The sequence below is a fragment of the Podarcis erhardii genome (genome assembly GCF_964252035.2).
Source record: "Podarcis erhardii genome assembly, chromosome: 9".
Classification (NCBI taxonomy): domain Eukaryota; kingdom Metazoa; phylum Chordata; class Lepidosauria; order Squamata; family Lacertidae; genus Podarcis; species Podarcis erhardii.
The window spans coordinates 54,865,598-54,888,766 of NC_138512.1; the positions used below are offsets into that span (position 1 = coordinate 54,865,598).

Below are 23,169 nucleotides of genomic sequence, written 5' to 3' on the forward strand. Positions count from 1 at the left end.
GGGAGTAAGGACCCTGCTTTCTTTTCTTTTCTTTTCTTTTCTTTTCTTTTCTTTTCTTTTCTTTTCTTTCTTTTGCTTGAAACTCTGTAAAGCATTGTGTGAAATTTCTGTTGCATGACCAGAAGCCTGTTCATGTGATGTTTGGGTATCATTCATTAGCATTGTTTTGTTTTTGTTTTTTGTAATTAAAAGTAATGTGAAAGATCTAAGAGCATTCAGCTGGGTGTGCTTGATTTTTTATCTTTACGATTGTTTCTCTGCAGTCTTCACAGCCTCCTGGCTGCCACTTTTCCCCAAATTCAAGCAGTGAAAAGGCAGTGATAGAAGCAGAAGAAAACGATTTCCTAGTGACAAGGGTATCTCCAGATTTACCTATGGACAATGCAAAAAGCTTTTTCCGTAAGAATGTTTTGTTTGTTATTGTTGTAAATAATGGTTGTGCCAGCAGACATAGCAAGGGGGGAAAGTAGGCACCCCTGTGCAAAAGTTGGCTTGCAAGTGTTGGATACCAGAGTGATAGATCTCAGATTCTTATAGCCTTACAATGAGATAATATGTACATTCTGAGCATTCTCAGCCTGCTTTGATTACATGTACATATTGTAAGCTTATATACAATGGGATTTGTTTTTCTGGCTTAGAACTGTTATTGGAACAAATAACTTGGACTCCGCCTCCCCCCCCCATGAGTGGAAGAGATCCTTCTGCTCATGGAAGGACATATTTTGTGAGTTCCATTCTTCTTCTTTGAACAGATGCTTCTTTCTTTCATTGAGATTAAGATGAGGATCCAAGCCAGTGTTTCCTCCCACACCTCAATTATTTTCTCCAGTACGAAATAGCTAACAAGTTTAACAAGTGAGAATCTAAAACATAATGTTCTGTTGTATCCCCAGCTCATAACAAGAGTGCTCCTGTTTAGGATCTCAGCCACGCTTGGAAAGGAGTCCCTTATGAGTCGCTGAAAGGAGGAAGGAGACCCCTTTCCCCCACCCCATCCTTCTGAAACCTTCCTCTTTTGTGTTGTATATCACTGAATGGCTCTGGCTGAGGTGTGACTATCAGCACTGAGCTGTCCCAGGTAGAATACAGTCGTACCTTGGAAGCCGAAAGCCTTGGCTCCCAAACAAATCGGCTCCTGAATGATTGAAACCTGGAAGTGAGTGTTTTGAACGATTGTCAAAAGCTGAACGTCCAGCACAGCTTCCGATTGGCTGCTGGACATTCCTGCAGCCAACCAGAAGCTGCACTTTGGTTTTTGAACGGTTCCAGGAGTCGAATGGATTCCTGGAACGCATTCTGTTCAGAAACCAAGGTACCACTGTAATTAAGATACACATTACTATCCACATCAAGAACCTTTTCTCAGTTAACTGGCTATGCTAGGTTTGTCTTAATCTTTTGAGTAAGAAATGCAAATACAGCCAAAATCTTTGCTGTAGAAAAGTCAAGATTTAAGGAAATCAGAGTAGAGCACCCAGGAAACTTGGAGGGAAGACATTGTTTTGAATATTGACACTTTCTAAAACTCTCTTCATAGAGATGGAAGAGTCCAGCTGCCCAGAAGATGATATGTCTATACTCCAACTACCCCCTAGAGCACGAACTCCAGTTGTGACTTTACTTGTAGATGGAGAAGTTCCTGACTTAGTTTATTCCAGTGTAAAGACATGTGAGCGAGGCCGGCAGTCCTTTGGTTTCTCGGGAATAAGCATGTATGGCAAGTCAAAAATATTAGGGCCTGAGGACAGCATGTGTGAAACCTTTGTGCATGAAAAGTGTGGAGAAGAAAGACATGGGGTGATCACACAGTCTGCATTCCCTAATGTATCAGAACAAAAGAGACAAAGCAAGTGGCAGAAGTACCAAAACACAACTCATAGTGACTTGAGAACTCAAAACAGCAGCGAAGTGGTCATGACTGATGACATCCGAGCTGAGAGTGCCTTTGGAATGCCACTGCATGACATAGGAGAGGGTTGGAGTCATGCCGTCAATGAAAGCCCTCCAGACTTTGGGCATCCGCAGATGCTGAAAAGCATGCTTTGTAAACAGCAGCGAAACTTTAGCAGCCAAGATTCTGTTTCAGAAGGACAGAAACTTTCTCTGCACTTAAATCAGAATTTTTCCACGGAGGAAGGACTAAAGGTGTTAGGTCAGCTGAATTGCCACAGTTCAACCAGACACATCAAGGTATATAACTGTTCACAAAAGTCTTAGGAATAGATTTTGCCAAAGCAGCTTCCAAAAATAGTTGTGAATATTTCATAGTTTAGTCATGTGTTCATTTATAAAGTGGTTTGTTGGTTTTTTTACATATTCAAATAGCATTTATGACTCAATTTGAAATATTATATAAAGGAAATCAACCCTGATCTTGCATTTTATTGTCTACATCAAAAAATATTTCACTATAAACATCAGGTTCCTGACAATGCTTCTCTTACAAAGTCCTTGACCACCCACAGATGTGGCCCAGTGGAGGTGGGAGTTATATGTCCTTGTACTACATTATAGTCCTTAGGGTTGCTGCTTTTCTTGATTGCAGAAATGTAGGAGAAGGGGCTTACAAGCATCCTCTTACTCTTGTTCCTGCTCAGTGTTTTGACTCAGCAGTGCAGCAAAGTACTGGACTGTCTCCCCTTGTATATGCATTGTCATGTAGTGCTGCAACTAGAGCAATCTCACAAGAGTCCCCTTCGCTATTCACAAGACATCCTGCAGGTGGTGATGTATTTGAAGAGAGCTGAAAACCTGTTGCCATGGCAGTAGTTTCCCCACAGCTATGGCAACAAGTCTTTGCTCACCCCATCACTCACTGTGGCTCTGAGAAATGAAGGGGACCGCATGTCCTTTGGATGTTTTGTTTCTCTTGTCTCTGTAGATGTTAGGCTGATGGAATGGAGAAGTAAATAGGCAGTAAGAATGCAAACATGAATATAAATATCCCCATGATTGCAGTTTGTGGGATATTTAATGTCAGTGTGGAATAAGAGGGTGGTCAGTGCTCTAATTCTAATATGATATGCCTGAATATATGTTACCCATGTATTAAATCAGATGGAAAGGAAATATGATTTTACATGCATGCCTTTTATTTATATTTCAGAACACCTGTGAATTGTTCTTTCCCAGTGTAGAAATGGTGAACTCTACCAGTGTTCCTAAGAGACAGATGTATATCCCAGCTGTGTTTCAGTCTCCTGCACATTATAAGCAGGTTTTTACTTCTGCTTTGATGGGTATGACTAACACCTTTAATTTCCACATTGCAGTACATTCACTGATGGTTGTTCTTAGAGGGCAACAAAATCTGAGATAAAATATTGAGTGAGTGTCCTCATAACAGTTTTTTCAACAGTTGCCACATGGATTTGGCCTTCAAAACCACATTCTCAGCCACCTCTGTGGTTGCCTGTGCAGTCTAAATTGCACCATCTCAGAAAATCTCATCTGCACCGTTCTGTGCGTTGTTTTCATTTTTGGTTAAAAGCACTCAAAGGGTCTCTGTATTTTAATGGAGAAGCAATGCTGGAGAAGAGGATGTTTAACTGTTTTGTTCCATACCACTTTCCCAGTCTAAATTGTTTCTTGCAAGCTGCATTTCTCTCTCTCTCCCCACCCACACCAACCAAGATTAACAAACTTTTAGGGGACCAATTTAGAATGGATAGAAGGATTAAATTTCCCATAATTGCTGTTCACCCCAACATTTAAGTACAAATTTGTTTTTAAGTGCAAATAAGACTGTCAGGAATTCTAATTATGGATCCTCTGCATAATACGTAGTTTTCCTTGGGAAAAACAAATGGCATACCAAAAGATACATGACTGAAGCAAGGAGCCCATAATATACAGTATGTTACATATGAAGTACGAATGAGAAAAAATTATAAAAGCCACAAACCCGTGGATAAGCAGAATGCAGGACTTTGGCTTTATTTAGATGCTTCATTGCCAGTGTTCTGGGAGTAGTTGAATTGCAGTTGCTGAGCTGGAAAACCTTCAAAACATTTGCTATTGTTCGAAGTATTGAACCTAAAATTGTGGAAAACATATTTGATTCTTCTTCTAAGTCAGCAATCACTATACGGTCAAATAATTCCAGGGTGTTTCAGCCACTGCCTGAAGACAATTCGCAAGTTGTATATTTCTGGGGAGCCACTTTGTGGTAACTATTTATTTATTTACTTACTTCATTTATGAATTGCTTCCTTTGCAATGCCTAGATAATGGTCAGGCTATAACAGTCCAGAGATGACCATGTTGTTGTTTAGTCGTTTAGCCGTGTCCAACTCTTCGTGACCCCATGGACCAGAGCACGCCAGGCACTCCTGTCTTCCACTGCCTCCCACAGTTTGGTCAAACTCATGTTCGTAGCTTCGAGAACACTGTCCAACCATCTCGTCCTCTGTCATCCCCTTCTCCTTGTGCCCTCCATCTTTCCCAACATCAGGGTCTTTCCCAGGGAGTCTTTTCTTCTCATGATGTGACCAAAGTATTGGAGCCTCAGCTTCAGGATCTGTCCTTCCAGTGAGCACTCAGGGCTGATTTCCTTTAGAATGGATAGGTTTGATCTTCTTGCAGTCCATGGGACTCTCAAGAGTCTCCTCCAGCACCATAATTCAAAAGCATCAATTCTTCGGCGATCAGCCTTCTTTATGGTCCAGCTCTCACTTTCATACATAACTACTGGGAAGACCATAGCTTTAACTATACGGACCTTTGTTGGCAAGGTGATGTCTCTGCTTTTTAAGATGCTGTCTAGGTTTGTCATTAACAGTCTTAATTGTCAAAGCTGGTAAAAGGCACTCTTGCCCACTGAGGTCAGCTGGGCCTCTAGCGGCAGAATGAATCCAGGAGCACTCCCAATACTGATCCAGGACTTTCAGGGACTCTTCTCAGTCAGACAAAGAACCAGTTATCAGTGTTCGAGGACACCTCTCTGCAAATCTAATAACTGCTCCCAACAGTTTCATATAGAAGAGCGTTGGGGTTAAGATGGTATCTTGCAGTATCCTGCAGCATAAGTGCCATGGGGTTGAAAAATGTCATCCAACCTGAAACTGATTGCCAAGATAGAATTAGAACCACTGTAAAACTATTCCCAATACAGAACTGGTTCAGGAGGATACCATGGTCAATGCAATCAAAAGCTGCTGAGAGATTATGTATCAAAAGTCATTGAGAAGTCAAGTAAGAATAAATTGATAAAGATCATCCATTAGGGTGACCAAGGCTGATTCAGCTCTAGAACCAGACAGGAACCAAGATTGAAGTGGGTCAAAATAATCTGTTTCATTCAAGAATATTTGCAACTCTCCTGCCATGACCCTCTCAGTTACCTTTCCCAAAGACTTGTGCATTTTAGCAATAAACTCACTGTTGTTTACATGATCACCTTTCCATTGATGAAAGGGGAAGAAGTAAACAGGCCTAGATTTTAAAAGTGATTCCATTACCTTTAAAGAGTCGCAGTGAGAAACTGGTTAGATTTCTGGAGGAGCTCAAATTAACAATATTTGACACACAAAGGAGTTGTCTTTACAGTTAATAGGTTTTCCCCACTACACTGAACTTTTTTAAAAAAAATTACTTTTTATTGTTTCTATTTTGTGTAAAGAACATTTAAACATATTGCTGTTTGAGCTGTCGCAAAAACTACACCGAGCTCTGGAAAAAGTGGATATATCCTTCTATACCTCAGTGAAAAGAGCGCAAGGACAAGAGAATTCAGCCCCACTCTGCAACCACAAGATGGCAAGTAAACTTGTTATGGTTAAAAAAGAAGGTCGAAATAAGGTAAGTTTCTTGAGTAATCTCAGGTGTACTCTACAGAAATATTACAATACATGCTGAAGGTCTTTTCATACATAAGTCCATAGATTTATATATTGTTTGTAAAACTGAATGGTTAGACTATCTAAATTGGTGCATATATAATTGTGTTCAATGAATGAGCTTACATTTTTATCAATATTATTAAAAAATATTAATTACCATGACAGTGGGGTTTTTTTGGACATCATGATAATGAGATGCTGTAGTACCCCACTCCTATGCTAATTTATTTGGATTGAGGTCCCCCTGATTTCAATGCAACATGTTTCAAAATAAATGGGTTCAGGGCACAACTAGATGTAATAATGGATTGCATTCCTGGTTTTGTTTATTTAGCTGCTAAGCATATGCTATGTTAGTTTTCAATAGTGTGATTGTTTTTTTTCCAGGGTGTTGTCCAAAAAGCTTAGTTTTCCCTAAGTTTCACAATTTTTTTCAGAAGTGAAGTTTAATACTTTTAACGAGCTGGTGTAGGGTGGTCAGCCTGTTCTCTATAACTTAGCTTTTGGGCTTACATTTTGTTTTAGGGCCGCCTTTTCTATGCCTGTGATGCTCCTAAGGGTAATCGATGCAATTTTTTTAAGTGGCTAGAGGATGTAAACCCTGGACAGAAGGAAAGTAGGCCTGGTGTTGTACTTCACGACACAAAGAGTATTGGAACCTACCTCAGGAGTCAAAATGTTTCCCTTTATGAAGAATGCCAGCTTCTGATGAGGTATGTTAACTAAATATGAATATTACTGCCTGGCTCAGTAGAAATCGATCTACTGGTCTGACATCATATTTTGTTAGAGAAGGGTAATAATCACAAATGTTCTCTGCTACTTCCGACTTGACCTGTTCACATTATTTTGCAAAAGTGTCCATATATTAAAAAGCCCCAATATTACCTGAGAGTATCAGTGCAGCTAGCGTGGAGACCCAGTGAGATCAAGGCAATGGCACAGATTCATAGAGCTACTTTACCTCAGCTTTAATATTTGTTATGCAGCATGGTGTTCAGGAAATTCTTCCCTGAAACAACTTGAGTGTATGAAACTATTTGGATGCTTTTAAATCAACATTTCTTAATATTAATGAAGAGTTTAGTAGTTATTTGATCGATATTGCTCACTTAATTCATTTGGTGTGTTTTTTTACTCTCTTGCAGTCTTCTGGTAAATCACCTTGAATATTTGTGCCATATCTAAAGGCAGCACAGAAATCATAAGGTCTTATTCAGTATATTTCTCTCTCTTTTTTTTAGTATATTTCTCTCTTTTTTAAAATAGGAAAGCATTTGATGTTCAAAGGAAACAATTTGGTAAACTGAAGAAATACAGTATTGCAAATGTGAACCTTGATTGTGATTCTAAGAGCAAATTATATCTTAAGCTGAACCGAAAGGAGCACTCATCTGCGTACAGCAAAGGTGGGTGGACTCTTGTCATCTTACTGTAACAGGGCAAAACGTAACTAAAACCATTGATATCACACCTAGGAGCCTCAGTTATTTTGAAGTATATTCACATTAAGATTTGTCTTTGGAAATACTGCATATGTGTGTATATGTATACATATATCCATTTTCAGGGTGTTGACTTGCATAGAGGAAACGATTTCCATTTCCAGTGTGGTCTGATTTATATAGCTCATACATAGTTTTCTGTTCAAAGGCATTGCACCCTGACCTTTATGCTATACGTTGCTTCTGTCTAGTGAAATGAACTCATTTAGGAAAGTGGTGTCTGAGACTGTATAGGCAGTCCTCTTTCTAGTTCTAGTGACCAAACAAGATTAAATGGTAATATGTCTTGCTAATTAAGTTTGAACAGTGTTGTTTCCTTTTTTCAAAGACACATAATTCTCACGCAGATGGATGCAGCTTTCAAAGGAATACCATATCAATTTCATGACACAGCACCTGTGATGAAAGTAATACTAATTAATCTTAGTATAAGATGTAAGAGAATACATGAGAACACTTACTACTGATTGTATCAGAAAAGTGAGATATGTGAAGACCACTTGTAGCTCCTCGATACTTTGGTTACGAATAGATTTTGTAGCTTCAATCCACGGTTAGCAAAGCACATCTTCAGCTGCAGTCTTTTTTTTTTTTTTTGTCTTTTTTTTTGCAGGGGTTGGGGAGGGACCGCTATTCTAGATACAGTGGTACCTCGGGTTACATACGTTTCAGGTTACAGACTTCGCTAACCCAGAAATAGTGCTTCAGGTTAAGAACCTTGCTCCAGGATGAGAACAGAAATTGTTTTCCGGCGGCCCGGCAGCAGCAGGAGGCCTCATTAGCTAAAGTGGTGCTTTAGGTTAAGAACAGTTTCAGGTTGAGTACGGACCTCCGGAACAAATTAAGTACTTAACCCGAGGTATCACTGTATATCAAATAACTGATAAGGCTGTCACTTGGTTAGAATTAATCCTGGTATCCTGGAATTGTCCTTTTGTTTATGCCTTAATCGGTTAAAAAGTGGGTAATTGCTACAAGTGGGTAATTGCATATCAATTCAATTTTATTTTATAAATTAACCTGTGTAGGCAGTTGTCATAACTCCCCACCCCCATTAGTGCAATATTAAAGTGCCACACACAACAAAAATTAAAACAAACATTGGGGGAAAGCTCTACAACCTTAAATAGAAATCTTGAGAATACACTAATACTTAATATGAAAATAGATATACTGTACAATCTATGTTTCTAGTCAGAAGTAACCCCCATTAGTTCAGTAGGATTGCATCCAAAATTTATCTGACACTGTTTATTTAAAGAAGGCGAAGCACACAAGACTCCTCTCGAACAAGCAGAACTAGGAAGTAAAAAATAAGATGGGACATAACTTATTCGTTGCGAAAGATTTAGTCCAGATTTGATTTTGTCCATTCAGAAGCTGGTGATTTGATGCAACTGATAAAACTAATTTACTGTGTTGACAGATGATCTTTGGGTTGTTTCCAAGACTTTGACCTTTGAACCCTTGGATACTTTCATTGCAAGCAGTGTTTTCTTCGGACCATCCTCTAGCAATGAATTGGAGTTGGTACCTCTCAAAGGTTACAGTCCCTCAAACTGGCGCTCAGATAGTAAGATTTTTTTAAAAAAATCAACATCTTCGTACAGATGATTCAAATTCAAAATACAGCCAACTCTTAATATGTTATGAAACTGAATTATCATTTTCTCAAACTTGGTATGCTAAAGGGAAAAAAGCCCAAGAGAAATGATGGCAAGATGAAAGATCTAATAGGCATGAAGGAAATGTCCAGAACAATTTTTTAATCGCCATAGAGATGTGATGCTACAAGTGAAATAATGTTAATTTGAAAGCTTATTAAATGGTATTCATATATTTGGTCCTTGAAAGTTGAGTAATGTTTTCATTTATTTAACTAATCCTAAACTTAGATATCTGGTAGCTTGGGGAGAGTAGGAAAGTAGGGGTGGAGATGGGGTAAGAATGAATTGGGTAGAAACACAACTGTCTGCCTTTCTTGTAGGATCACAGACATGGCTGAAAGTGTATGGACAGCAATACATAGTGACAGATATAAGAAACGGGGACTAAGTACAGTGGTACCTATGTTTTCGAACATAATCCGTTCCGGAAGATCATTCGACTTCCGAAATGTTTGAAAACTGAGGTGCAAAGGGTGGCCAGCAAATTCAATGGAGAAAATTGAAAATTACTCAGCAGAAGCCGTGTGACTTCCGAGGTGCATTTGAAAATGGAAGCATTTACTTCCGGGTTTTTGGCGTTCAAAAACCAAAATGTTAGGCTTCCGAGATGCTCAGTGGGCAGTATCTGATGCATCACAATGCAACTTATGAACCCTCCAATATGGGTTCATATTAGTAGTGAGTGTAGCTATAACAGGCAGAGAAATGCAGAAAAGTAAAATAATTTATTTAAGTTTTGCAACAGAGATGGCATGAAACAATTTATAGCCTTGTTTTAAAACAGTGAAAAAGCATACTCCATTTGGAGTGTACATATTATAATTACCTTATCAAAATAGAATAGCTTACATTGGTGTGAAAGGGAGTACAGTGCAGTGAATGGGAGTTTTTAGTACAGTACAATAGTAGGTACAGGGAGTTGAATCTATATTGAGATCACAGTGGTAGTCTCAAAGGGTTGAATCCCCATGTCTTTTTCTCCAGCCAGGGCCCTTAATCCAGATTAGTTCCCCTACTTCTGCTATTTACTTTTTGGGGAGAGGTGACAAACAGTCATGCAAGTGTTAATTTTCTGTAGCCAAGTACATTTGGTTACTCTTCTTCCTTGTTACATTTCTTTTTCTTCAGTGATTGTTCATGCTTTGCTAGTTTGCAATACTAGCACTGAGCTTACAACTTTGAGAAATATGAAGGAAAACATCAGTTCAGGCACTTTACCAATAATGGAGCATCTGCTAACAAAGTAGGTAGTTTTACAATCTATATTTCAGTTCAGTTTTTATAAACTGTGGATTGTACCATCATTTGAAATAGGTGGGAAAGGATAATGTTTTATGCTGCATAGAATGAACACTGCAAACTAATATCTCTTTGGAAATATAAAAGATAAGACTGTGCAGATACTATTAACAGCATATATTTGCACTCTCTGTGTTCTGGCAATTTTCTGAAAACTAAGAAAACTTTCAAAAACCAAAGTGAAATGTATTTGTTTTAGTAAAATTTCTTTAAGCACCTGTAGGTGAATTGTCATAGCTACAAGATTCTGTATATTTAAAATCAGACAAAATAAGTGATGATATTATTTGTTTTTGTTAAGGATCACTTTTAAGAGGAGCACAATTTCCACTGTTCATGTATATGCATGTATGCAACCCCCCCTCAAAAAAGTATTGAATTTGAGGTGGTGGGGACTGAGAAGGTGGCAAACTATTTAGATAAAAAGTAAAACAACTTGAAATGTGTGAATGTAGAGTCATAAAGATCGTAATATATTTAAAAAATGGATGCAGATTCATACATTTTGTGATGTAAATAAATTTCATTTAAAACTATATAGCTTAGTGATATTCAAAGTTAGACACATTGAAATAACTGAAATCTATTGGTTTCAATGGGTCTACTCAGAGTATAACTAATGTTGAATACTGCCTTTTCACTCTCTCCTGATTTAAATCCTTTAATTAACACAGGTGTGATTTAATTATATGACAATTTGCCTCTTAATGTACCCTATATTGTACTTTTTAGGTCTTTTAAAGCTTTAAGTAGCCAAATCAACAAGCGAAAATTTAAACCACCTGCCTTAAACACAAATACAATAACTACGGGAGCCCTGAGTCCAGAAACTATTATAAATCTGGCAAACAATATGATTCAGAAATTTCATCTGAATAAAGATCAGGCTACGGCACTGATTCAGATAGGTGCCATGATGACATTGCAAGGAATTGATACAGAAACTGGGAAATGGCAAGCCCTTCCAATAACGATCATACACGGTAAATGGTTTTATATGAACTTAAATAGTTTGCTTCTACAGTTCTGTCTTTATTTCAAACATTTAATGGACTACCCTCACTTTGTCAACAACTCCTCATTGCACCACCAAACAAGTGGACAAGTCTGCCTGCAGCATGGGTCCATGTTCAGCATACCATGGAAAGTCCTGAAAGAGGGTGCAGTGGAGAGGAGGAGGGCTTGAGCTGGCCTGGGATCTACTGTTACTGCTTGATGATATTGGACCCAGTTTAGATCTGATGGCTCCATTGCATCAGCTCCAGTGTGGCCCAACACTTCTCCTACCCCACCCTTCCACCCAGTGTGAGCAGAAGGACTGTAAGGACAGTGGTGACCCCATCACCCTGTTAAGTCCTGCCAGTCCTCGGTGGGGATTTAGCTAAACTACTGCATAAATTTGGGCACTCCAGAATCAGTGGTGGCCCCATGGCAGAAAAACATTCCATGCTCCTTAAGTTAAGGATTCTGTACTTGCTGTTGTTATTATTTTTATTAATCTCCTTCCACACACGTCTAAAGGTGATATGCAGGTTATAACAAAACTTAGGGGAGAGTTTAGTCTCAACTTACCACTATCACAGCACACTCAGATATTTTGTCAGTGAACTTTCAACTGTGGTACCTGTTACTCTTTTCGTTTAGTTAGTTACAGCTACGCATATGTGGTTAAGAATATTTTGTATGTTATTTTGCATTTCCTTGGGCTGAATCTCTGATTTCTCTACATACAGGTGTGTTTGGATCTGGAAAAAGTTATTTGCTGGCCATTGTTATCTTATTCTTAGTACAGATCTTTGAAACTGGTGAAGGAACTGATGGCAAAAAGTCGGTGCCATGGAAAGTACTGATCTCTTCTTCCACAAATGTTGCTGTGGACAGGGTACTGCTTTGGTAAGTACATACTGTTCTGCATAGGACATGTTTTGTTTTTCTCTTGCTGCTTCAATAACTTGTTTACATTGTTAACTCATAAACTCTGCCACCTTCCCTGGATCCTTCAAAGTAGCACAATGTGTCTTCCACTTTCCTTGTTAGGGATGTTGTATAGAAGGCACTTCCAAACTAACTTTCGAAAGCAACCTTTTGTAGAGTTATGAAAAGAATACCACTTTTCACTGTATAAATGGTGTGTCCATATTGCCTTGTATTTTTTTAAAGCTACATGCAGATTTTGGGGGTGTACAGGGCGGGAGTAGAAGCCCGGTTGCACTAATGGGAGTCCTTCTACTGGCTCCTCCTAGTGCTTCAGGTTGGTCTGTCTTTGTCCCTGAAGCAGTCATTTGGCTCCTCACCAGAATTGCTACCATTGGTAGAGACTTTCTCCGAAAGCATTGGCATTCTCCAAGTTTGCATATGAACATTTCCTGTTTTAAAACTGGTGGGTAAAGAATAAAGAATGCGGAAAGATGAAATTAAAATAAAGGTGCTAGAATTCATTATAATAAATGTTAGTTCGTGTCTTTTTCCTTCCCCCACAGCCTCCTAGATCTTGGATTTGAAGAATTTATTAGAGTGGGAAGTATTAGAAAAATTGCTAAGCCAATTCTTCCTCACAGGTAACATGCCTAAAATCTTCAGCCTGTTTGTTGCTATTTAATAGAACATTTTGTGTGACATATATCATTTGAAAGTGAATGAAATACCACACACACTGAAAACTTGAAATAATTAAGTCAAATTCCCCAGCTGTAATTTTGCGTGTGTGAGAGAAACAATGGAAGCAAAGTAAGTTACTCATTTAAAACTTGGGCACTGTAGTTGGTCTTCCACTTAGCCATAGGCAAGACATTTCCAGGCTAGTATATTGTGTGTTGTTGATAGTAAGTCCCACTCAGTTCCTTGGAGATGTTGGTAAATAAGTATCCATATGGCTGCAACCATAATCTGACTGAGGCTCGGTTTGCCCTCTTCACGGGACCCCTGTTGAATTGTGTTTTCTACCAGTTGGCTTTTAGGCAAGCAGGGTTTGTGTGGTGACCCCAACTGTATGACCAGTTCTGCCTCATGGAACCTATCTATACAAGCAGTGGCCACAATTTGTGTGATCTTTCCAAGGCACCATGAGTATTCAAAATCATATTGATTAAGCTATCGGCTTCACACAGAGCTGCAGGTTTAATCAATCACTTCCCTGTGCCCTCTTACTGGTGGCCATGTGGGACTATCAGGAGTCTGAACCAGACTTATATCTTCATGACATTTAAAATGGGAGTAGTACTTACTCCATATATTCCCACACATACACTGCATTGAACGTCAGAGCTGCTTCTCCATTTTCTTCCAAGCAGCTCTCTGAAGTAAGGCAGGTGGTGATGAAAGAGAGTATCTTTTTGGTAATGACACCCCATCTTTGGAATTCTCAACTCAGAGTAGTTCATCTGATGCCTTTCTCCTTTGTCTTTGTACCAGACAGATAGTTTTTTTAAATTTCCCCCAAAGGGTCTTCTTTTTTATTGTGTGTTTTTAATCATCTGCCAGTTTTACATCTTGCTGTGCTGTACTGCTGTTTTGTCATCTTGATTTTTTGTTTTAATTATGTCAATTGTTTCAGTTTTTATAAGTCATTCTGAAAGCAGCTGTTGATAGGGAAATCTATAAATATTTAAATAAAAAAGATTTTGCTGGATTGTTATCACTACAGAATGTTTGAATGGTCCTTCATATAAAAGAGTCCCTGCAAATACAAAGTTTTTTTTCTGGCATAACCAATCCCTGACTTGCTAAATTTTGGGTGCAAAGGAGGTGGGTTTTGTTTGTTTGTTTGTTTTCTGTAAACATGAGGGAGCATTGTAACATTTGGTCCCTTTTTGTATCATTTGCCAAATAAAGCAAAGTACAGGATCTGCACATGGCGTCTTTTGTTAGTATCTTAAGGAACCTATTTCTAGATTTCATCACCAAACTACATGGAAAACAGAAGGGTGTCTTTTACATATGTTTCTTTACTATGACTACATTGTTTTCATTCAATATTATTATCTACAATTGAACAATATGTTTAAAGCTTGCATGCTGGCTCAGGATCTGAAAGCGAACAACTGAAAGAATTGCATGCTCTGATGAAGGATGATTTAACCCTAGCAGAAAAGATCTTTGTAAGAAAGACCATTGAACTCCATAAGCTGGGAACCAACAAAGCTCTCCTGCAACAGGTGAAATAAAATTAAGTGGCAAAATATAAGTACGTGCTGTACTAATGTTGTACAATGATGATGGAATAAAATCGTGGCTGTATCCAGCGGTGGTGTGAGTAGACAGCAGCTCATGTGAGTGGGCTGACTCTCCTCCTTCTCCCAGTTGTACCAGCTCCCAAAACCCTCTCCAGAAAATTGGTGGGCTCTGAACAATGGGAGCTATGGGGTATGGGACTGCAGTGTGAGGAGGGAATTACCCAAAATTGAGTTGGGGGATCTTGCACTGGTGGAGCTATTGCTGGAGCAAGATCCTTTGATCTGAATGAGTTTCCCTACACCTACTATTGATTTGGATCAGGATCATAGCTGTGGCAAAAGGTGAACATAGGAAGCTGAGTAAGACGACAGTAAATCACGAGAAAGCTGGAGGTAACTATTAGCAAAATAGGATCTGCTCAGGAGTGTTGGGCCTAATGAGTACAGCAACTCAGGTCTTGCTCCCATGAAGCAGTTGCCGAGGCTAAAGGTCCCTGCCTCCCAGCCAGCTATGTCACCTCCTCTCCAAGGTTTTCCCCAAACAATTGAAGATGTTGCATGCGTGTCTGTTTTTGCTCCTCCCACTTCATGCCTCTGCTGGTTTTGGGAGACCATTGAGGGAGGGGAGCTTGTCACAACAAGAAGAGGAGACACCCATGCCTTGTCACAACCCTGGCCCATCTCTGCCTCTTGGCCTCTCTCCTCTTCTGCTTCCATTTCTGCCTCTGATTCCGGACTTCTCTCTTCTCACTAAGCCCTGTTACCTCTTCAGCTGTTACCTCTCCTCCTCCCAGTCATCTCCCTCTGCTCATTGTCGTCCCTTCACCAATCCCCGGGCTGTGAGCCTTCTTCCCTTGGGGGTTCCCCAGCTGGTTCCTCCCACCATTCTTCTGCATCCAACCAGTCCGTGACACTGCCATATACTGTGCCAAACCATTGGTCAATCTAGCCCAGTCTTGTTTATTCTGACTAGCAGCAGCTCTCCAGGGTTTCAGCATGAAACTCTTAATCTCAAGAGTCATTGGTTCAAGCCCTATGTTGGGCAAAAAGATTCCTACATTACAGGGGATTGAATTCAATGACCCTTGTGGTCCCTTCCAACCCTACAATTATGATTCTGTGAAACCACAGTGCCATGACCCCTCTACCACTGAGCCTTGATCCCTTCCCCTTGCCACTACAGTGGTACCTTGGGTTAAGTACTTAATTCGTTCTGGAGGTCCGTACTTAACCTGAAACTGTTCTTAACCTGAAGCACCACTTTAGCTAATGGGGCCTCCTGCTGCCGCTGCACCGCCGGAGCCCGATTTCTGTTCTCATCCTGAAGCAAAGTTCTTAACCTGAAGCACTATTTCTGGGTTAGCGGAGTATGTAACCTGAAGCGTATGTAACCTGAGGTACCACTGTATCTCAATCACTTTTGAGATGTATGAGTAACTTGTTTTAAGCATTAGAACCCAAAGCATATGGCTATATGAAAGATACACACGGGACTTTTTCTTTTTGCTCCCCCCATAACATAGGTAAGGGTAGTGGGAGCTACCTGTGCTGCCTGCCCATTCTCTTGCATGAAAAATCTTAAATTCCCTATAGTAATTCTCGATGAGTGCAGTCAGATGACAGAACCTGCATCTCTTCTTCCTATTGCAAGGTATTTCCTCTTTTAATATTACAACTAATTGATGGTTGAATTTCTTATCTTATTCTTGTATGTATTAAAAAGCTTATGATCTTGAGAAAATGGTTTAGTCAAAATAGACTGACTAAATGCTCTATGCAGCAGTGCATAAGGTTTTATGCAGCAATGACTGCAGTCTGCACTAAAAATATCAAATGATGTAACTGGAATAAAGTATGTAGGTCTCTTCTTCACCAGTTTTCTGAATTCCAGTAAGTTGTCTTAAGTGTATGCATGCAGAATTAGGAATGTTACCATTTTGAATATTGGTTTGTTCAGATACTTTTGTCACACGCGGAAAGGAGACCCAGGATAGTGGGGGCTGGCACTCAGTCTCAGGTGGGATATGCAAAGTGGTTGAAAAGATCTGTTACTGAAATCATGAAGGCAAATAACCAGTCACAGGCCAGGCAAATTTTAGCAGTCCTAAGCCCTGGTATTTTTAAGAGGGTTAAGCATGTATTTAAGTCTGTTCTGTTGAAATGCATGATACATAGAATGATGCTTAAGAGAGCTTACATTTGGCTGGAACTTGCCTGTTTTTCTTTACAACTAATTTGTAATTGGTTTTTAAACAAATACAAGAACCATTAAACACTCATCCAGCAATGCATCTAATGATGTTTGTTTTATCCATTGACTTTAGACATAAGCTTACAGATTCAGTGTTCAAGCATAATTACTTAACATAACCCCTCCACTGAGAAGATTGAGTGGCTGATATAGCATGGTCTTGAATTTGGTCGTGTACACAGTTAAAGAAAGAATCATAGAATCATAGAGTTGGAAGAGACCACAAGGGCCATCGAGTCCAACCCCCTGCCAAGCAGGAAACACCATCAGAGTACTCCTGACATATGGTCGTCAAGCCTCTGCTTAAAGACCTCCAAAGAAGGAGACTCCACCACACTCCTTGGCAGCAAGTTCCACTGTCGAACAGCTCTCACTGTCAGGAAGTTCTTCCTAATGTTTAGGTGGAATCTATATTTCTTGGAAAATTATCTCTTTCCATTATGCCTTTATTCACCTTCCTGTGTCTGGTGAAACTCAGACATTGCTGTATCCCAGATATTATTTTCCCATGTGTTCAGAGGTATTTCAGAGGTTCTTTCATTGTTGAGCTATCGCTAATCATGCTATGGTCAGAAAAAAAGCCTAATAGTTCTCTGTGGTGCAAGGTAGAGCCCAAGTCTATGTCTAAAGAGAGTAGGGCCAAGGCAGGACTTGGAGAAAGAGGTTGGCTTGTGATTGCAAGGAAGATGAAAGCTTAATTCCCTATAGTTGCAGCCACAGACTGCATTCTTAATTATATTATTTCGTTTTAGGGCACTAGGGAATGAACTTCATTTTGCACAATGGTGTAGTTGATGTTAAAACCTAGGACTAAAAGGCAGCACACACATTTTAAAAAGAAAATAAATAATGTGTGATGGTCAAAAGTGTTGTTGTTTTTTTATAGGTTTGAGTGTGAAAAGCTGATTTTGGTTGGAGATCCTAAGCAACTACCACCCACTATTCAAGGGTCTGAAAGTGCACATAGTAATGGTTTGGAGCAAACCCTCTTCGATCGACTCTGTTTGATGGTATGTCCTGCTATTCATTCTAAAAAAGATACTCCTTCTATGATGCTAACCTTATTATGTGATAGAACTTTCCTTTCTTAACTTAATTTTGAAGACATCCCTCTTCTCCATGCACAATGTCCAACCCCATTCTGGGAGCTGCCAGGAGGAAGGTCTGTGTGGAAAAGTCATCTTCTGTGCACTGCCTTTTGCTGGCATTTCTCTGGCTCAAACTCACAACGTCTGGCTGTAGTTGTGACCCAATGGCTGTTACTCATTTTGCTCTCTGAAATGTACCAAAAGATATAACATGATCCTAAAAATGTAGGTAGTTTTTAGTACTGGTATGTACAGTCTGACAGCAACTTCCTTTCCCTCCCTCCCTCATAGGGACATGAGCCAATATTGCTTAGGACGCAGTATCGTTGTCACCCTGCTATATCTGCCATCACCAATGACCTGTTTTATGAGGGGAGCCTGCTGGACGGCATTTCTGAAGCAGATCGAAGCCCTCTGATTGACTGGTTGCCAACACTTTGTTTCTATAACGTCAATGGCTTAGAGCAGGTACATGATATATTTATGTTTAAACTGTTAAGATTATAGCATGCTTTATTATTGCCAAAGACGTGTTGGATTATTTGGGACAAGTTGGTTACAAACCAAGGCATCAGTTTTGGATTTGAAACTTGCTTGTTTTTGAAGGTGCAATACAGAGTTTATGTAGCGATAGAAGAAGAGGACAATAACCCCCACTGTTGCTGCATTTCAGTAGCTGGCATTTGTGGCATAGAGCCTCCGAACCTAAAGCTTCCATAAAGCCTTCGTGACTAATATCCATTAATAGACTTCTCCTCTATAAATTTGCCCATAACATCTGCCTATCCCTTTTGTTCTTTTATTTGCACATGCTACTAAAGCACAGTCCAGCTCCCGCTTTCCCAGGGCTTAATTTCCATAGCTTTTCCAATCCCTTACACAGCCAACTAATCAATATTTTGACCTTGAAATCTTTTTACTTGAATTGAGACTTGGATAATGCAATCCTGCTTTAAAATGCTTATCCTTCTGTTTTGGGACAAAAGTACACTTTGGTTAAAAATCATATTCAGGATGTTGCTCAATATGTAGGCCACAACTCTTTTTTGAGGCTTAAATCCTTCACCCGAAACTACATGGAAGGAAATCTCAAATATTGCAATCAAACACAGGACTTCTTTGATCATCAATTGTGATGATCTACATATGACTGAAAGATCATTTAGAAATGTTGAAGGCTGCTTTTATATGAGTTACTTGGCCATTTAGCAAAGGGGTAAATAACGTTTTTGACCTTGTAGGCAAGATCCATCGGTATGTCTCCCCGCCCCCCTTCCAAGTGGGCCACTTTGACAGGTGGCGTATGCACCTGTCAATCACCTGACATCACCATTTTTCCTTTGCAGCATGGCTTGTACTCAAGTTCTGTGGCAAAGAAAGATCCCTGCAGAGCTTGAAAACAGCATTGTTCAGCTGAATGGCACTGTTTTAAGTCCTCTTTTGGGCAGGGATTGGCTACCTTCAGACACTCCTGACTGGGAGTGCCTAATTGTAGCTGATTCGGAAGTTACCACTGATCAGCTGGTCACAGCTGACTTCCAGCCCCACTTTCCACAGTGATCATCTCCAGTTGTGAGAAGGAAGCTTTATCTCTGAAGTAACTCCCATTCTGGGTGGAGAGCTATATCACTGGAACGACTTAATTTCATGTGGTGAAACGGACACTGTTGAAATGGCTTTGCCTGTTGGGTGGGAGCTTCTTCACACAAGTATACAGCATGCCACATCATTTCAAACCCATGTGTGTCAGCATCACATTGGAAACTATATCACAAAGGCTACATGATAATTAGACCGAAATTATTATGAATTAAGGTTTTTTTCTTTGTTTCCCCAAGTGGGCCAGATGATATCTCATGGGTTTTCCTACATTACATAATATATGTCTGTTTCTTTTTCTCTAGGTGGAAAAAGACAACAGTTTCCACAATTTGGCAGAATCCTTTTTCACTGTCAAATTAATCCAGTCTCTGATTGCCAGTGGAATAGAAGGAAACATGATTGGAGTAATATCCCTCTATAAATCACAAATGAGCAAGGTATATGTTGCACACCAAAACACATTTCAGTAAAATGTTTAAAAGTACAGTATTGATGTAAAAATTAATTTTAGTTTTCTGTTTTAATTTTCTGTTTTCCAACAAGCTTTTTCCTTGCTTTCTTATTGAGGCTTTCTAACTTTGCTAAGCATCATTACATTCAAAACTAGCTAAAGATTAATTTAAAAAATACCCTTCTTTTTACAGACAGATAGCAATTTCTCAATAAGCATAGAAATGGTTATACTTCAGTAGGGTGATAAAAGGTAAAGGTACCCCTGCCCGTACGGGCCAGTCTTGACAGACTCTAGGGTTGTGCGCCCATCTCGCTTAAGAGGCCGGGGGCCAGCGCTGTCCGCAGACACTTCCGGGTCACGTGGCCAGCGTGACAAGCTGCATCTGGCGAGCTAGCGCAGCACACGGAACGCTGTTTACCTTCCCGCTAGTAAGCGGTCCCTATTTATCTACTTGCACCTGAGGGTGCTTTCAAACTGCTAGGTTGGCAGGCGCTGGGACTGAGCGACGGGAGCGCACCCCACCGCGGGGATTTGAACCGCCGACCTTTTGATTGGCAGGTCCTAGACGCTGAGGCTTTAACCCACAGCGCCACCCACGTCCCTCAGTAGGGTGATAGTCTGTCTCAAGTCAGAAGGAACCTTAATTAATATTTACATTTTGCATGTCTGTTTGTTGTGAGCAAGTTCAAAACTTAATTTTATTAAGTTATTAATAAAATTTAATTTTAATTTTATTTAATTTGAAAAACAATAAATGTAATTATCTGGATCTGTTTTTGTCTACAGATTTGTAACTTGCTTAATGCTGTACATTCAGATGCTTCCCAAATTAAAGCAGTCCAAGTGTCCACTGTTGATGCCTTCCAGGGAGCAGAGAAAGAAATCATTATATTATCCTGTGTAAGGACAAAACAAGTTGGCTTCATTGATTCAGAAAAGAGAGTGAACGTGGCATTAACAAGAGGGAAGCGACATTTATTAATAGTGGGAAATCAAAATTGTCTAAACAAGAACAAACTATGGAGGTGTATCATTCAGCACTGTGCAGGTAAAGCAGCTTACTTTTAAAATATAGCCAGCTATTGCTATATTGTTCCCAGAGAATCTAGTGCAATAAAACATAACCTTATTTGTGTGTCAATACTTGTAAGTTCTTTAATAGGGAAACATTTATTCCTGGTGAAAAAATCGGTGTGGTGTATGTGTAACTATTGTAACTTTTAGGTTGATTCTAAACATGTTTACATTACAAAGTCACACTGATTTAAAAATACTTACAAGTAAATATAGTCCTTAGTTGACTTTTTGGCACCAGCTAAAACATTAGCTTTCAGCTTTAACAGGCACGGCAGGCTGTTGTACAAGAAGCCCAAATCCAAACCTCTCTTTGGTGTGCAGACCACTCTGTTTAGTGGCTAAATATTAAAAACTAAGATTGCTTTAATATATAATTATACTGTTTCACTACAGGAAGAAAAAATGGATTACAGCACGTTAGCCAATGTGAGCAGCAACTGAATGACATTATTAAATTTTACGTGGAAAGGAAAAAGGAGGAAGAAGAAATGAAGAAAGAAAAGGAAAAGGAAAAATCTAAAAGAAAATCACTATCACAAAAAATGAGTGATTAACTTTGTGCTGTTTTTATGTAAATTATTTAAAATAACTTGAAAATCACTGTTAAAACTTGTTAATTGTTTTATGTCCCACCAATACTCTAGTTAGCTTTCCCCAACCTGATGCCTCCATCAGCCCCAGACACAAGGTTAGGGAAGGCTGGTCTAGTTACATGCATGGAAAGGTACACAAAAGGCTGTGAAAATCATAGATATGATCACTAGAAAGTGGCCTTTTCCTTTTAAAACGAGCCTTTTACTTATATGTAGTTCTTTTAATTGTTATAATGACATTTTAAGTACTCTGGAATAAAGTCAGGATTTTAAAATTGCTTTTAATTGTGGATTTTTTTTTCAACAGGGAATTAAACTTTTAGATGGATTTATCATGGGTAGTATCTGAATAGGCTTTGTGTTTTATATAAAATGGATGAAAGCTTATTGAGAAAAGAACAACAAAAAACCTAGTGGCAATTAAAAGAATATTCTGCAGGTGGAGTTTATCACTCAACAAGATAGCTCAGTCAGTAGAGCATGAGACTTTGAATCTCAGGGCTGTGAGTCTGAGTCCCATGTTGGGCAAAAAGATTCCTGCATTGCACAGTGTTGGGCTAGATGTGGTCCCTTCCAACACTACAATTCTGTCATTCGATTAGACTGAATACATACGCTATTGATCATCATGGTGTGTTCTACAATATCACACCTAATTTCTGCAGCATATTTCTACTGTGAGGTTGTTGGGCTGTTCCCACGCTTTTAAGCAGCAGCCTTTTACATTTGCAACCGTATCAGTTCCACCATAGATTCTGACAATTCCTCATAGGCTGTCTGAGACTAAAACACTCTTTCATAGCAACGATTGAAAACCATTTTGAAAAACCACACTTTTCAGTTCATGAAGTTTCTAGCTCTAGCTTTCATTTTCGCTTTGCCTTGCTTTTTGCAAGGCCTCTTATTTTTCTACTTTTCTTGCAAACTTAGAAGATTTTCCTGCAGTGGAGGAGGGAATCCTAGGATGGGTTGCTCCTTTCCCTCTTGCTCCACTGGACAGGATTATTCAAATGAAGATTGAGTTGCCCAGTGACAGTGGCAACCCCTCTCCAGTTTCCTTCATACCTGGCTTCATGGCAGGTTTCATCATGACAAAGTTCCCTCTTTTATGGTCATGCAATTTATTCTCTCCCCACCTCATTATCTTGCCTTTGCAGAGCTAGTGGACTTTGCAGGAAAGGGGGGTTCCTGTTGCCCTCTGGGATACCTTTTAAGCAGCTTGTGAGCATGAGCTCTCCTGCCTTCCCACTGGGCTGTTCAACCATGGGATTCGCAGAGATGCTGGGAAAGGGAGGAAGTTGCAAGGCAGTTTTTAACAAGTGTTGTTAAACTTATTCTTTCATTTCTCACTTTTGTAACACAAGTGTGAAACCTGATCTTTTAAAGATTGTGAAATTAGCACAAGCTACTGCTCTAATGGGGGACGCGGGTGGTGCTGTGGTCTAAACCACAGAGCCTAGGGCTTGCCAATCAGAAGGTTGGTGATTCGAAACCCCGCAACGTGGTGAGCTCCCGTTGCTGGGTCCCGGCTCCTGCCAACCTAGCAGTTCGAAAGCAGGTCAAAGTGCAAGTAGATAAATAGGTACTGCTCTGGCGGGAAGATAAACAGCATTTCCGT

General features: G+C 39.6%; 1 protein-coding gene and 1 long non-coding RNA gene across 6 annotated transcripts in view; one reads left to right on the forward strand and one right to left on the reverse strand.

The window, feature by feature from the left end:
- Positions 1-21,829, forward strand: part of ZGRF1 (zinc finger GRF-type containing 1) — a 30,312-nt gene extending 8,483 nt beyond the window's left edge. For 3 of the 5 annotated variants that reach the window (XM_081876603.1, XM_081876606.1, XM_081876604.1), the window contains 18 exons: positions 264-399; positions 1,541-2,193; positions 3,110-3,242; positions 5,624-5,802; positions 6,369-6,556; positions 7,113-7,252; positions 8,775-8,921; positions 10,144-10,258; positions 11,047-11,297; positions 12,048-12,207; positions 12,795-12,872; positions 14,321-14,468; positions 16,010-16,137; positions 17,624-17,747; positions 18,117-18,293; positions 19,730-19,864; positions 20,668-20,929; positions 21,352-21,829. In XM_081876603.1, the coding sequence (XP_081732729.1) occupies positions 264-399; positions 1,541-2,193; positions 3,110-3,242; positions 5,624-5,802; positions 6,369-6,556; positions 7,113-7,252; positions 8,775-8,921; positions 10,144-10,258; positions 11,047-11,297; positions 12,048-12,207; positions 12,795-12,872; positions 14,321-14,468; positions 16,010-16,137; positions 17,624-17,747; positions 18,117-18,293; positions 19,730-19,864; positions 20,668-20,929; positions 21,352-21,512 (3,315 nt within the window). In that variant the 3' untranslated portion in view covers positions 21,513-21,829. The remainder of the gene's footprint in view (positions 1-263; positions 400-1,540; positions 2,194-3,109; positions 3,243-5,623; positions 5,803-6,368; positions 6,557-7,112; positions 7,253-8,774; positions 8,922-10,143; positions 10,259-11,046; positions 11,298-12,047; positions 12,208-12,794; positions 12,873-14,320; positions 14,469-16,009; positions 16,138-17,623; positions 17,748-18,116; positions 18,294-19,729; positions 19,865-20,667; positions 20,930-21,351) is intronic. The other 2 variants (XM_081876605.1, XM_081876607.1) reach the window with 1 other exon arrangement.
- Positions 14,443-16,000, reverse strand: LOC309350479. Its single transcript, XR_014160420.1, has 3 exons — positions 15,891-16,000; positions 15,594-15,663; positions 14,443-14,545 (listed from the first exon to the last, which is right to left on the reverse strand). It is a non-coding gene; the product is annotated as an uncharacterized lncRNA (long non-coding RNA).
- Positions 21,830-23,169: the final 1,340 nt, after the last annotated feature.